Source organism: Oryzias latipes, chromosome 7 (assembly GCF_053564925.1).
Source record: "Oryzias latipes strain Hd-rR chromosome 7, Olatipes_Hd-rR_3.1".
NCBI lineage: Eukaryota > Metazoa > Chordata > Actinopteri > Beloniformes > Adrianichthyidae > Oryzias > Oryzias latipes.
The window spans coordinates 32,218,805-32,234,918 of record NC_136243.1 but is presented as its reverse complement, the minus strand read 5'-3'; the positions used below and the strand labels follow the sequence as shown (position 1 = coordinate 32,234,918).

Genomic DNA, 16,114 nt, shown 5'->3' with positions numbered 1-16,114 from the left:
TACCAAGAATAAAGCACCGGCCGCACAGATTCAGAAAGTTATGAGCAAATAGCTCCTGAATAATAATCGCAACAATTATTAAAGCACATGTAGAAGATCGTCTCACTTTGTGCTGCAGCTTTGTTTGAACTCGCTGTTTCTTCTTCCAGGGTTGTTTCTGGTATTAAAGATAGTTCTGCGCATGTCAAAATGACTGATTCTGATCCAAAGTGTGGCGAATGTAAACGTTGGTTTTAATCGGGTGACGTTTTTCTGGGCGCATGCACACAGTTTAATTCTAATCCGATCTTTGATCCGATCAAAGATATTTTGCACATGGAACCGCGGCTAAACAGACTGGCTGATGCTGCAACGGGTTATGTAAGCACTGAACAGAATACTGAGTTGATTTTAAATGTTAGATTTCCATACACTGTGTAATGAATGTTTTCTTGTGCCGCTGAAAAATGTTCTGAATGTGCCGTTTGAGATAAAACGCCGTCATGATGCTGAGGGTTGCAGCCAAAGAAAAACAGTGTGTTTTGGATGAAAGACTTTCACACTCTGCCAAGCTGCTCATCAGACCCACAGCCACGATTTCTTGGTGTTTGTCAGTGTTTTTTTTTTTGTTGGCTGCTCTGGTGAAAATAATAAGGCTGCAGTTGACACACAGCTACAGAAGTGGAAATGTCCTTGGAGAAAACCCCTCATTATTCCTGTTCACAGGCCTGTACAGACTGGAAACCAGAGCAGACATGCAGAATGAAGCTCAATGAAACATCATTATCTGCCTCTAAAACTCATATCCTCTTCAGTCCCGCCTTGGTTTTTACCTCCTGAGACCTAAAACAGCCTCATCAGGAATGAGTGCAGCATCAGAATGTCTCCTGTGTGTGTAGAGGGTTCATCAGTGATTGTTTAGTGATTACAGGAATCATTAATTCACAGTTTGATGAGTTTATGTAAGAACAGCTGTTGGTAGATTGTTAAACAGATGATTAGCAGACCTTTAATCTGCATTGAGAAGTCATTGATGGGGGGGGGTGGCATTGTTTTGCTGCTTCAACTAATTTGACCCAATTAGTGATTAAACTGTTTTAATGTATTTATGTTTTCTGACCATATGGGATAGGTACATTTGGAAAAATGTCAGTTTTGAACTAATGTTGCCTGAACGCCTTTTGTTAAAGTTTGTCTGTAACTGACTTATACATTTAGAAACTTTCACTCAGAACGTCATCGGTATGTCTGACAACAATTTCTGCTGACAGATTCTCTGTGTGTCACCACAAAACACGTTAACAAACAGCAAGTCAATGTTTTATGATCAATATATTCTTGATTGAATTAAGAAAACTCTTACATTTCTGGAGTGAACCCTGATTTAAGCCTGATACACTGATTTTCCATGAATTCTTTTCAGCATAAGATTTTAGTAAATGTAAGATATTTATTTGAAACAAAATCTGGAGATGTTACAGAAATGAAATTACAAAGAAGAAAATAACCTACATAAAGAAGGAACAAAATATAGAGATGTAAGCCAAATGGAACGACATCTTGAGACGCTACAGATATGGAACGAAATATGGAGATGTAACCAAAATGGAATGACATCTGAAGACCCAACAGATATGGAAAGAAATATGGAGATGTTATGGAGATAGAAGGAAACCCATTCCAAAGATGGAATGAAAAATGGAACAAAATCTAGAGCTAATGGAAAAGAAACAAAATATGGAGATGTTGCAGAAATGGAACATCTGGGGAACATCTAGGAGGATTAGAATTACCTAACTTCCACAAATACTTTCTTGCAAATAGGTTACAATACATCTTAAAATGGTTAAAAAATAATCCTTATAAACAAAAAAATTATCCACTTCCCAGCTTGGCAAGCAGGGGGCATAAAACAACTAGAGCACGTAATTATTGATAGAAGATTCATAACTCCCCAGGAACTTCAAGACAAACATGGAATAAATAACTTCTTGGAATATCAGCAACTTAAATCAAGTATTACTAAAAAGTTTAAATACAGAGACAACGATTTAAAGCTACCAGATGTAGTTACCACTCTGATTAATTTCTCAATGAATAAAACTCTCTCCAAAATATACAAACGTTTATGTAATTTAGATAATAATATTTCACTTCCGACAACAAAATGGGATGCGGATTTGAGCATCAGCACAGATGAAAGCTTCTGGTCAGAACTTTGTCTAAACACCTTTAAACGGACAAAAAGTCCAAATCTGCAGCTAATCCATTTCAAAACTCTTCACAGAATTTACTACACTGGACAGAGGATGTTCAAGATGGGTCTCAGTAACTCAGACATTTGCGAGCACTGTGATAGTAATCTACCCGACAATTACATGCATGCACTGTGGTTCTGCACACCTGTCCAAGCTCTCTGGCAGCAGGTATGTGCCGATCTATCAGTCTGGCTTAAGGTTTCAATCACAGCTTCACCGTCACTTTGTGTTTTCTTGGTGACATGAGTGCCATCGATGTAGAAACAGCATTAGTATCTATCATTTTCATAACTCTTTGCATTTTTCCAAAAAAAACTATTTTAATAAATTGGAAAAGCAAGAAAAATATAAATATAAGTCAACACAGAAATCTGCTGCTTAATCATATCAGCTTGGAAAAAATGTCAGCCCAAGGTTCAAGTAACTTGGAAAGAATTCAGTCTCTCTGGTCTCCCATAGCTAACTCCATGACTTAGGGGGTGGGGGGGCCTGGTCGTCGCTGCTCCTTGCCCTTCTGCCGTGGTTCGGGGTGGGGGTTGGGGCCTCCGGTGCCTGGCGGGGGGTGGTGGGGGCTCCGTTGGTCGGGGGGTCGGGTCCGGTGCCTGGGTGGGGCGGGCTGGGGCGCTGCGTGGTCCTCTGTGATTGGGTGTGCGTGGTGGGGGGGGTGGGGTGGTGGTCTGGCTTGGCTTGGGGGGTGGTCCGTGTGCCTGTGCTGGGGGGGGTTGGCGGGGAGCCCTGCTCTGGGGGGGGGGGGGGCAGCGGCGCTGGATGGGCCCATCTACACCTGGGGCTGGGATCAGTCCTTCCCTGGCTCTGGGACGGGACGGGACAACCCTCTTGGGACCCCCCGTCGCTCCCGGTGTCATCCGCTTCGGCTGCGGGGTCTGGGGGTGGGGTGGGGGGCTCGTCGGCCCTGTCCTGTGGGGGGGCGCTCTGGGGGGGAGGGGGAGCCAGCTATTGGTACGGGACATGGGGGGTTGACGGGTCGGGGTCTCCGCTGAGGCAATCGGCGGTTGCCCCGGCCGGTTGGCTGCCTTGGTCCCGTCAAGGCCTGACCAGAGCTCTTCTAGGGCCGGCGTTTGGGGGTGGGGGCCTGGACTTGCTCCGGGGAGGGGGGGGGACGCTTTCTGGCTCCTCTCTCTCTGTGTGGGATGGGTGGTGCTGGGCTTGGGGTGTCGGCGCCTCCGGGGATGGGGCCCCTGGGCTCGGTGGACCTGCCCCATATGCTGGGGGGGGGGGGGGAGGAGGATGGGGGACAGCTGTTTGACTACCGGGGGACAGTCTACCAGCTGTCCCCAACTTACCCCCTTCCTCATATAACTTCATATTAGGGTGAGGGGGTGGGGGGTTTAGCCTGCGATGCGCCTTGGGGGGGGGGCTACTTGGCAGTGGCCCCCCTCCTATGGTTTCCGTATGGAGTGGGCCCCCCTCTTTCGGTTTTATTTGCACCTTAGTCATGTAGGACCCTTGGTAGGGGGGTGCTTGGACATCACTGCCAGCAAGCAGCAGATGTCCTCCTACCCGCCAATTTTAACTGCACCTTAGACATTTAGGGCCCCTTGGTGGGGAGGGTGAGGGGACATCACTGTGAGTAATCAGGAGATGTCCCCTTAGTGCCCTACCCGCCAATTTTAACTGCACCCCCCTTAGTACACCCCCCCCCCCCCCCCCCCAAGGAAGGTGGGACCTAGGACCATCTGTCCCCTACCCCTTCCCTGGTGGGGGGTACGGGGCCCTTGGCAACGGCGGCCGTGTCCCCTGGGTGCCGGTTTCCTGGGCCCGGCGGTGCTCTCTCCGTGCGGGGAGGGGGTTCACATTACACTTGAGCCGGAGGTGTTCGTGTCCCTGGGGGTTGGGTTCGGGTCCTTGTCCCAGAGCGCTGGGCCCCGCCAAATTTCCAACTGTGGCCGAGCCATGTTTACAACATCACGCTGCAGAAGGGCTCACCACATTTCCCTCTCCGTCTGCAGAAGTCTCCATCCACGTCGCCGCGGCGACGGTCTGAAGAGGCCTTTGATCTCAGGTTCATGTTTTATGAATAAGGTGACATTCCTCCTCATGAGAAGGAGCTTGATGGAGAGGGAGAAAAAAACAGCCAAGGACAACAAGTCCAAACAGTTTATTAGAGAAACAGAAGTCAAAGTTGAGGCACAACCTCACACGAAGTTTAGGCACTGAACTCTACCGCACTCCAGTCACAGCCACCACCGACGCCTGCCAGCCGCGACTGGGCCGGCTCACAAGCTAGCATGTCAGACCAACACGGAGTGACCACATGAAGCTTCGGCGCGTTCGTGGTTCAAAGCCATGGAAACCGGAAACACAGACACATAAGCAGAGAATGTAGCTGAACGGATCCCCATCATCCACCTGCTTTAGCGGAGAGCTGCCTAAACCCACAATAAACAGTGATGCAGCCTTTTGGTAAAACAACTGTGATGAATTCATTCTTTATGTCTCAAAGAGACTCATAACTCCCCAGGAAGTTATGAGTCTCTGCCAAAGAGGGCAGAATCTGCTGGCCTTGACTTCACATGGAGGACTAACCTTTCACATATTTGGTTTCTTCAGTTATTGCACTCTTAAAATGATTCAAGCCACATAATGAGGGGTAAAAAAAAGGAAATCAAAGCTATTAAAGTTTTGACTGAATATCTTAGGTAGAATTAATTTGGCTTCTATTGATCTTGTTGTTTAAACATCTTTGTCATTCTATTGGTCAGGACAACCATTCCACCTTTTTCCCCCCCAACATATTCTTGATAATCCTAGTTTTTTTCTGTAGTGCAAGTAATTAAAGTTGTAAACTGGCCTAAATAAAAGTAGGTGGAGCCTCCTTGCCCCCACATCAGACATTAGACAGATTTGTGTAGCTCTCTTTCAATCGGTAATGGTGTGTCCTTCCAACAAGCTCACTTCTAATTGAGGAGAGTGGTTGCCATGGAAACTCAAACCGACTTCTGGCTCAACATCTGAGTCCATATTATGAAAAAAATGGCGACTGCATTGACTTTATTTGGTTAGAGTCAGAAATAAATTGTTTACATGGGTGACATTACACTTACACTCTGAGTTATGGGTTCCATCCACTTCTCAGATACAGTCAATGCCACAAACCAGATTTGTTTCTTAAACCACTTGTGTTTAGCAGAATCAAAAAGTCAGCAAAAGCAGTATCAATTACGAAGTCTATGCAGCACGACACCACAACCTCCTCTTCCTCCTGTAAGGTCAACTCAGACTGAACTAAAACGGCTCAGTTTTAAACCAACGTCTGGGTTAAGTGAAAAATATGGGTTAATTTTTACCCCAAATTCCCATTTCTGTGTCAAGTTATGCAACACTCTTTAGACTCTTCTGTCAACCGTCCCAGCAAAGTCAGATACTAACAGAAGTTCACATTAGAAGTATTTATAAGGAGAAACCAGCAAAACCTCAATAAATGTTTGTGTTTGTCTTCCATGTGCAGAATAGATAGGTCATGTGCCATCCAGCAATACACAAAGTAAAAACTGTTTGATTTTAGAATTGTAGAAATTGTAGAAACTATAGGGAACTTAGGTTCTGTCTGTTTAAAACCCTTAAACTGTAAAAGTGTTGCACTTGTTAGTCTAGTCCAGTTAAAAAAATATGCAGCCAACTAATTAAACTAGCTAAACCATGATAAACATAAATTTAGGGCTTATCTGTTTTTGTTTTTTAATGCAGTTGAAATATTTGTCATTGTTCTTCTATTTAACCTCATTTTGGCTGCTTTGTTTTAGGGCAGCTCATGTGCAGAGAACAGAAATCCTCTCATCACTAAAAGGGCGCCATGATCAGGCTTGAATTATGAAGTCATGTAGCTGTTCTGGATTAAATAATCCCATCAAATTTATCCATGAATTCTTGTTTTGAACTAATTTGCTCTAAAGTGGGCCTGATCAGGGGTCCAAGAAGACTTAGTGGGGGATTTCTTTTCATCCGTAACCAAATACAGTTCACCGTATTTTCTGCACCGTTAAAAAAAAAAAACGACAAAGCGCTTTAAAATTGAGTCATGAAGAAAAAAAGGCTGTAGAGAGGTTTGTGAGATTTGCACTGCTTTAACATTCCACGCTAAACACACTAAACAAAAGCTAGTAACCAGTAACTGCCACTCCCTGCCTGTCCGGCGCTGATCCGGTGTAAACACCACGGGCTGAGTGCGTGTTCATGAAACCACACTCATAGCGCATTTTTTCTTTTATTTTCTTACCTTAAGCACACTCAGCCGGTGTCTGGGTACCTTTCCCGTTAAGGTTGTGGGTTAGCGTAGTCACAGTAATGTCTGTCTTAGCAATATCAGTCTGTTTATTTACGTGTTACAAACAAGGCTGGGAGTTACAGGTAATGCAGATACGCTAACATGACTGTTTGTAGCTGACGTGGAGCGTTAGACGAGTTCCAGTGAGAACGCAAATAATAAAGTTTGACTTACTGACAGACTTATCTGACTCTTCTGTCTCGCTCAATGCGCCTTTTAGGACCTACGTTAGATTATAGCCATTCAGTGACGGTGCATCCTGGGATCCGGTGCGCCCTTTAGTGTTAAGTTTTTTTTACCCTTAGGTTCAATTTAGAAAAACACTCAAATGCCGTTTTTTCCACAGTCAGAGTTCCCAGCAGCACTAATCCAGCGCCAGCAGAAAGCATGGATACGGATCAGAACAGACGGGATTTTTTTTTACCTCTTTTGTTTTACTAGCACTTCAAATAAACCACCTTTGTTCCACATCTACTATCCTCAGCGTTCTCATCACAAACACACATTTCTTTTATTATATACAGAACCTTGAAGCTGCTTTTTAAACCGAAACAACAAAAATAGAATTTTATGCATCTAGTAAAAAATAGATTTTTCTGCTACAGCAGTCAAAAACACTTCCCAGAACTTGACGACACTACAGCACACCTGTCACCTTCACCACCTCAATCCACAACACGAAAGGCAAAATATGGATCAAACATGGACGATCATCTACAAAAACACAGAATCTGACCCTGATCAGCAGTATTCACGCTCCAGCTGATTTTCTTTTTTTTTTCTTTGATACAGGCTAAAATGTAAAACTAAAAACACATGGAAACAGAATGCTAATGCAACAAGAACACGTGGGTGCTACCGGTGGGCGTTGACACGTGTCGTCTAAGAAACTGTCCTCGCGTTGCCCGAACACACTGACACACAAATAAATAAACATGGAAATGGAGAAGCTGTCAAAAGCCAAACAGGGAAATAAAAAATACCAAATCCCCCGCTGCTTTGTCGGAACCTGAGTCTGTGGGCCTCGTCGGGCATTCCAGAAACTTCCCGCCTCTGACAAGCAGGCCTGACCTCCACCTGCAGGTGTGGGAGGCGAGGATGGACAAGGCAGCCGCTGGGGCTGATGGGCGCAGGCCTGCTGTCAGTCAACAGAGCAGGGGTGGGCGGCACTTGTTGTCAAACGTCACTGAGCTGCAGATTTTTTGTGATGGAACGTTTGACCTTTGATGTCGCGGAAAGGGGCGTGTCCTTGTTATGGAATTGGAGCATAGCTGTGGATAATCTGCTGCACTGAAGCACCTTGTCCTGCTTTCTGGCTGAGCAAACAGCTCGGTACAGGTGCTGAGTCAGGTCGATTCGAAATCTTTGGATTTGTAACCCTCCGTCTCTGTGCAGCACTGTGGTGCTGACGAGTCAGGTGCAGAAAAAATCCAGGCCTTGGGAGCTCGACGTAAGAAGCAGGAAAAATCCAGGTGCAGACCGACAACCTGCAGATCCTGTCTGAGCTCGGTTTGGTGCTCTGCAGCTTTGTTCTCTCCTCTGTAAAAGCCATTTGCTACAAAAAAGCTTTACTTGTTGAATGTTTTTCATTTATTGAGAAAAATAAATCATTTTTCTTATTTGTGAATCCTACAGAAAACCAAGAGTTCCTTTTATTAGAAGGTTCATTTATCAGGTCTGTCATTGTTGAGTGAGTGCAGAAAAAGAAGGAGCTATTTTGGCATTTATAGTCTCAGTGAAGTATAGAATGATATGTAACTATGTTATTATGGGGTTAAATGGATTCTAATCTGTGCTCTAAATGTGAAAAACTGTAAAGCTGTGCTTCAAATACTCATTCTGATACACAAAAAGAATGAAAAATCACAACTCAAGAAGTTTTCTCAAACAAATCATCTCAAAATCTATAGAGAAATGTCAATATTTTCAATTATATTGGGAAAAAAATATATTTTTTGTGTTGCTTATGATTTCTTTGCAACATCATCAAGCAATATTTCCACTTAAATCTCTGTTTCTATTTATTTTTTGAGTTTTATTCACATTTTATCATTTTATGCTTTATTATGTGGAGGGAGGGCTGGGGACATTCTATATATTTTATAATTTCCTTTTAATTGTTTTGAGCCTTTGAAACACTGAAAAATACTTTGATAAATTTTGCTCTGTGTACAAAAGATGGCGCAGAAATAAAGCTGCTCTGCCAAAAAATAATTGATTTTTCTCATTTTTTAAAATCCAAATAAAGGGTATGTTTTATTATAAAACAGACTTGTTGGTTTTGTTGACCCAGTTTTGTTTTATTATGTCTTCTTTCCTGTATGCAGTTGTAGCTTTGCCTTCTGCAGTCGAAATGTTGAAGCTGATGCTTTACAAAAAAAATGTATGTGAGTTTGTGTTTGTTTGTTTTATTCTGCTCACCATATGAATTAATGGAAAGTCACATTTTAAATAAAAATTGTGGCTTTATAAAATGAAATGTCCACAAAAATGCCTCTGGAAAACAACTAGGGATCGTGTTTAATGAGTTTTTCTGTAATTTTAATGAATCTTTTCAATTTGCATCAGCATTTACTTCTGTCACTCTGTAATTACCAAAGAAATATTAGTGTCAAACTGTGGTAAAGGCTTTAAATAAATCCAGAGTCAAATTAATCATAGTAGGAATAAAAAAAACTGAAATGGACTGGTATTCTTTCTCTGCATGAATTAGCTATTATAAAGTTCCAGTGAACTTATTTTCATGCGTGTTTGGGTGTCATGGCAACTACATATCAGGGGTGGAGTCACAGAGAGCGTTACACCATGAAAAAACAACCAACTTATGTTTATCAAGCAATTTAAAAAATACTTCAATGGCAAAATAAGCAAGACATTAAATTTAGTAAGTTAAATGCAATGATTTGTTTAAATAATATTTTTTTTTATCTTAGGCTGTGTCTGAATTCCCTCTTTTCATCATAACTAATAAAAACACTATAAAGTGTGGGGACAATCTACTGCCCTGGATTTCCAAAGCAATTCGAAGATCATGCTCACTACTGTTTTTTTTCTTCCCTTTTTAATGGAAAATAACAACCTAATTTAGAATAACAACTCAAAGTAAAAACCTAATAAAAATAAAGATTTTACAAAGACTATTTATGAATCCACTGTACTCTGATGAAGAAAACTTGGATGGTTTATAAAAAATAAATTAAATCTTTTTTTTAGCATGGAAAATCGTTCATACGTATCGCATTGTGGTCTAGTCCTTAATCTAGTGCACACTGTTTTTTTGCAGAGACTTCTGGGAAACTTGTAGGGCACTTTTGGAATTGTAGATTTGGATATCCTTACAAAATAGCAAACAGCCCATAAAGTGAACTAAGTAGTGAGTAGTGATGGAATTTGGACACCACCTTAGGTATAGCTCACCTACTTCCTTGACTTTAAATGTCTCACACCAGACATTCAAGGGTGCAGTGAGGTATTTTCATCTTTTATTTTTCCTGAAGGAATAACCCCTCACGGTTCACCTACGATGTCATCATCTTGATTAAAACATGACTCTTGCTGCAGGTCAGTCCTCTGCTTCACAATAGATTTCTCCCCAAAAGTGTTTTATGATTCACAGAATACCAATGAGGCAAATGTGTGTCTTTGGGTTGGATAATTAGGGAAACAAATGAGTGTGGCCTTATTTTGTTTTCCTAAAGCTCCACCTGGTGCATCTTGCGTCATATTTTTCTCTGCTCCAATTGCAGGCTGCTGTTGTCAGATCCCGTGCTCTGATTGGCCTGATTTTCATGAGCTGCCCACACAAATGCCTGCAAGCCTGAGAACATGAGTAGAAAATGGGTAGAAAACCAAAAAAATAAAGCAAGCAGGAAAAGCCCTCCACGCCTGCTGGATTCACCAATAAACAGTTGTTGACATTTCCTGTTTTGGGTTGTTCACAACGTAAGCGTCCGTTACGTTATTACACTGACAGGAGGGCTGCACTACATTTTTACAGGTCAATTTGAATTTCAAAATAAAACATCTAAAAGGGTTCCTAGCATCCATATCTGTATCACGTCTGTTGTTGATTTTGGTGTGCAGCTGTTTTTAACCAAAACATAAATCTCCAGTTCTCCTTGGGAACCAATTTTACACATGCCATACTAGTGTAGTTAAAGAGGGAAACATTACATAGCAAACATATTTATATTTAGACGAGCTTTTTTGATGAAATTCAACCTCTCAGGTTGTCTGATTAAGCTGACAAAAGTCAAGATCTGTAGGGTTAATTCTCTTGATCAGGTTTGCAATAAAAAAAGTCCTTTTGCTGTGATCTGAGATTTGGCAGTAGATGATGCTGTGCGCACAAATCAGGCCATGCATGGGGATTTTTTTTTTAGATCTTCGTGTAGCTGTTTAGAGATACATTTTCCCTTTGAACATCCTAAAGACATACTCTTATGAATTGGGTTTTTGGTGTTTTTATATGTTCTTGTGGTCTTTTTTTCGTTAAGGGGATATATAAAGAAAATTAGGCCTAAAATTGCATTTCTAAGTATTTTTTAATTCAAATCGTTGTTAATCAGGAGCAGATGAAAAAAAAAATCCTTTTGAAAAAGATCATATCCATGATGTAGAAAATCCCCTCCATTCCGATCTGGCTCAAAACCTTATGGCTGGATAGGCCCTGTACTGTTTTGATTGTACCTGTACTGTTGGGTTGGGGTTGTGAGGGGCTGTAAGCTAGTGGGATAACAAGTAAACAGATGGTTATGGGTGTGTGTAGAAAGAGGTGTGTGGTTGCTCTGCGCCAACAGTCCCACCCATAACTCAGAGGTGAATTTCTAACGAACTCCTGGCGCTCTGCAAAAATGATGTCCTATAAAAACCACACAGGTTTTTAGATTTTGACAAAAAGCGACATAATCTTTATCAAAAGACAACTGGGTACTCTTTGAAAAAAGATCAAAGGGCGATCGAACTGGGTCTTTAAATATTAGTCAGCTGCAGAAAATGTGTTAATGTGACTGAATGAGGGAGAGCGACAACAATCAGGCTAAAAGCCAACATGAAACACGGGGAACACAAACTAGAGTTGCAGAAATAACAGAATCAAGCAGAATCTCATTCAATCTTCACTGCAGCAACAGATAAGGGACTGTTAAGATCAGCTACTGAGGAGGCTTTGTGAAAAACACACGCGTGTTTGTGCAGCATGTGTGTACAGGCCTATTGTATTTTCTGGCGTGATCTTTTTTTGGGTAAAGCCATTTATTATTCTATAATCATGTTATTTTGTTTTTTTTTTAAACCCTGTAAAGCCCAATACATCAAAGAATTTTTTTTAATGATTTGATGAAATCTACAATAAAATTATAATACTTTTTTTTCTTTTAATGAAATAGATATAAATATAGTATCAATATAGTATCAATTATACTACATACCAGTTTAACAAAAATATTGGCACGAGTGTTCAGGAAAAGGCACCTTATGTACCTACCGTCTTAAATTTGATCCACACATTGTTAAAATGAAGTAACTGTAAATAAATAATTGTTTATTTATTTCAGTGCAGTCAGTAGGTATTTAAAATAATGAATAACAATAAATGAGTTAATCTCACCATAAAGCAAAACCTTTCATGCCAAGAGTTTTTGAGATTTCTGGAGAGCAATACTGCCCCCAGTGGAATGATGATGAACTACAGACCAGAAAACATGGACCGAGATGTAAATGAGTTGGGTTTTTAAGGGAAGTATAGATCATAATGATGAGATAAGGGTCAGATATGGTTGTAGGCTTAAATAGGGTTTTTATTCTGGAAAACCCAATGGGGTCACATTTGGCTACTGTGTTTTGTACTTTTTTTTGTTTTGTTTAAAAAATGTTGTTTAATTAACATAAATAGCCCAGGATTTCTTTTCTTGGGTTCTCCAGAGTAGATAATAGATAATAAATCTGAGAATGAGATTGTTGTTTTGTTGTGTAACCCCTACGATTTTGGCTAAAGACTCATCCTAGGAGAGAATCCAGATTTCCTTCACAAATCGCTGCCTTTAACTTCTTTAAACACACAGCCTGCTAATAAACTCTCCGCCGATTCAATTAATTTTTTTCTCAAGCATTGAAAAAGAACAGCTGTGTGAAAAATGCTCAATCTGCTGCAACTCTAATGGAAACATTAGTATTTTTGACGCACATTGTCTGAAAAAGTTACAAGCAAGAAAAGCTCGTGAACTTTTTTATGCAAACGCTGAATAGAGGAGCTGCCGGCTCTTTGTGTACATAATGAAAAAAATCCTTTAAATGCTGAAGCAGAGAGTCTGAGCCGGAATGAAAGCCCAAAGTGGTTGTGCAGTGCAGTCCTCTAATTTACTTCAGACATTTGGTTCTTATTGTTGGTGTTTTCTTTGTTGCTGATTGTTCTGCTGTGCAGCGCCGTGCCTCACCCTATTCAAAAACGTCTGAGCTCCTTAAAAATACAGAAAAAATAGCTTCAGTGTAAAAATAAAATCCCTAAGACTGAAAGAAAATATAAAGCACAGACTACCTTGTATGTAAAATTCTCTGTGGGCTTTGATGCATTGACATAAAAAATTAAATTCTATCTCCAAATGTAGCACGAAGATTTTTTTGTTATTTTGAGTTAGTTTTCTTTTAATAGATTTACAGTGTCACAACTAAATTGATATTGAAACATTATAAATGGTAAAAGGAAAGCTTGACGGATTGTTTTTTTTATTAAAACAGATTATTGGTATTTAGTTATTAATATTCAGCATTATTCCGGATTTTTTTTTAAACTGTGCTGAACTTTAGCTAAAATGTCCTTTTAGCCCAGTGGTCCTCAACCTTTTTTAGGATTTGGACCCGTTTAATGTTAGACAATAGGCCGTATTTTGACGAACCGGCCTGTACAAGGCTGAGGTGGGTGTCTGATTTTTCTTTTGCGGATAAAATTTGTCTTCATTCTCTGTAAAATGTCAGCAGCTGCTTTAGACACTAGATTTTAGGTAGGAACCATTGAAATGTAATCTGGATTTCTCATAACTGTCAAAGTGGAAGCTAAAAAATCGGATGCTAACTTTCGCTGCACACAAATTTTATGATGCAACTAATAACCCCCCCCCCCAGAAAAAGAGCTTGCAAAATGTGGTATTTTATAAATATAATAAAATAAACCTTTATTAGCGTAACATTAAACAGCCAGTCCTGGTTTTTGTGTGTTAAATGCAGATTTCTTTTATTTTGAAGTCTAAGGTTCTTCTTCTGGTTGTTGTCTTTGTGAGGAAAATTTCTTTCTTAGCTAGCTAGGGGTCTCAACTTAGCGGTTGGCGCAAGCGCTTTAAGAAAGATTAAGTATCGACACGTGACCGAGCGACTTGTTTCAAGAATGATTTGGATGCGGTGAAGACAGTTTTCCAAAATAAAACGTCTTTCAGAATTAGATTATAAATAAATCTAAAAAAATGCAGATTGTGTTTTTTTTTCCTCTGCTGCCTGGTACCAACTGTCCATCGGACCAGTACCGGTCCGCGGCGCACAGGTCAGGAACCACTGCTTTACATAGCATAGATTCACACTAATGTATATCCACAGGTCAGAGAGATCATAAACCATTTTGGTGGTGACTGAACTTAGCAGGACGCCATTATAGCGAGCTTCACCAGCTGCCTGGTTTCAGTAGAGAAATTGTTTCTATTTTTCTGGATGCTTCAGTGCAGCAAATAACTTCAAATTAACTCCACCTGCGACAGGAACGCTGATGAGTGAGGGGCGGAGCTCAGAGACTGATGGCTGGAAAGCCCGGATGGGCAGATCTGACAGCTTCAGTTGAGGAACCGCTGGGGTTGTTGTGATCACATGTCAATCACATGTTTTTGATCCCGTTTGCAGTGGATGGTAGCATCTAGAGTCACTTAATTTACAAAAAACACAAAAGAAAGGAACAAGAACCAAAAGAAAAGCTATTTAGCCGACTATTATGAAAAGCAGGGGCGCGAGAGGTTTGGACGCTGAGCAGCTTGCAGCACCCTCTAAGGACAGGAGAATGTAAATGCAGGACTAAGTTTCAAGATTCAGAGGAAATATATTAAAATTGTGGGACTAAAAATTTGGTTTCTTTGTGTGAAGACACTGAGCAGAAAACCAATCACGGAGATCTGATACCTAAAATAAAACAATCATAAGGAGGTTTACCGCAAACCAGCAGCTAAAAAATGGTGTTTTGTTAACTGGTGCACCTTGTCCCATTGTCGGTTTTCTCAGCACCCTGCTCTCAGACGGACTTCCACCTCGCCTGCATTCAAGCTCTCAGTTTGTAGAAAAATGTGTGAAGGTGTCGTCACCGCGGACAGAGAAAGCTACGCCCACCAGAAAGAGGAGATTCAGATATGGCCCTGTGTTCCTGTAAGATCCACAAAAGTACCCTGCTTTTAAGCTGAAAAAAGTTCAACAGTTCAAAGGCGTGTTGTTTGTTCAGATTAGATCTGTCCGCTAGAAATGCTCTGCGTTCGTCTTTTCTCTTCCTCCGGTTTCTTCGCTGTAAAAAAGCGAGGGTTCTGCGTCCTCGCCACAGCAGCTGATCCGGACTCAACGGCTCCTGCTGAGAAATGCTTGTTAAATGTTACAAAAGTCTTCGGTGCTCAGGAGGAATCCGTCAGTTAGTCAGAAGAGTTTCTGCTCAAACGTGGATGAATTGGACATTCCTGTGTGTGCGTGTCACACTGTTTCCTGCAGGCAGAGGGCTTCCACGGCATTGCTGGGTCCTTGGGACACTCCTCCGATGACAAAGAGCATGCTGGGTGTCTGCAGCAGAGCGGGGGAGCAGCGTGCGGTGGGCATGGGCGCCAGGTACTCCCAGCGCCGCTTCACCGGGTCGTAGCTCTCCACCGAGCCCAGCGGCGACGGCTCGTTACCTGCAAAACAGAGAGCGAGGAGTTGGTGGCGGCATCAGGGATGGAATCCAGAACTGAGGCTCCATTCTGGACACACAATGGAAATGTCTGAGTTTCCTTCACACTTATTAAATCCACAGTTTGGGACAACAAATACCATGAACTTCAGGTTTCAGCTGAGATTTTATCTTAAGTTATACCCTATTTATGCAAAAGTTAAATCATGAAAGTTGAAGAAAATGATTTGGAGTAAAAGAGCGGTGAGAAAAATAAGAGAGGAATGCAGAATTTTGCTTTTTGAATAAACCACACACCTGAATGGTGTTATCTAAGCGGCCACACATGGTCTCAGATGATAATGGCATCATTACAGTATTAAGAAAAGCATAAAATGTCCTTAAATGTAAACGCAAATGCAACTCTTAACGGCAATTCAACCAATCTCAAACAATTTGGATTTATTTGGAGTAAAACTTAGTTCAAACTGTACCAATGTGGCATAAATTTGTCAACTTTTTCTCTTAATTTAGACACAAAATGTAAATTAGATAGATTGATCGATGTACATCTTGGTTTTCCTCGTCTGAGCTGGAATCTGGATCAAAACTGTATGGCTGGATAGCTCTACTGTTGCTCGCCATTTTTGTTGCATTGTTAATGTTAGGTTGGGGGTATGAGGGGCTGTAGCGATGTAAACAGAGAGCTCTCCG

The 16,114-nt window shown here is 41.3% G+C and overlaps 1 protein-coding gene across 3 annotated transcripts in view; it reads right to left on the bottom strand.

Moving 5' to 3' along the window:
• Positions 1-13,446: 13,446 nt before the first annotated feature.
• klhdc8b (kelch domain containing 8B) overlaps positions 13,447-16,114 on the bottom strand; it is a 133,784-nt gene continuing 131,116 nt past the window's right edge. For all 3 annotated transcript variants that reach the window (XM_078949600.1, XM_023956361.2, XM_078949601.1), the window contains exon 6: positions 13,447-15,425. In XM_078949600.1, the coding sequence (XP_078805726.1) occupies positions 15,229-15,425 (197 nt within the window). In that variant the 3' untranslated portion in view covers positions 13,447-15,228. The remainder of the gene's footprint in view (positions 15,426-16,114) is intronic.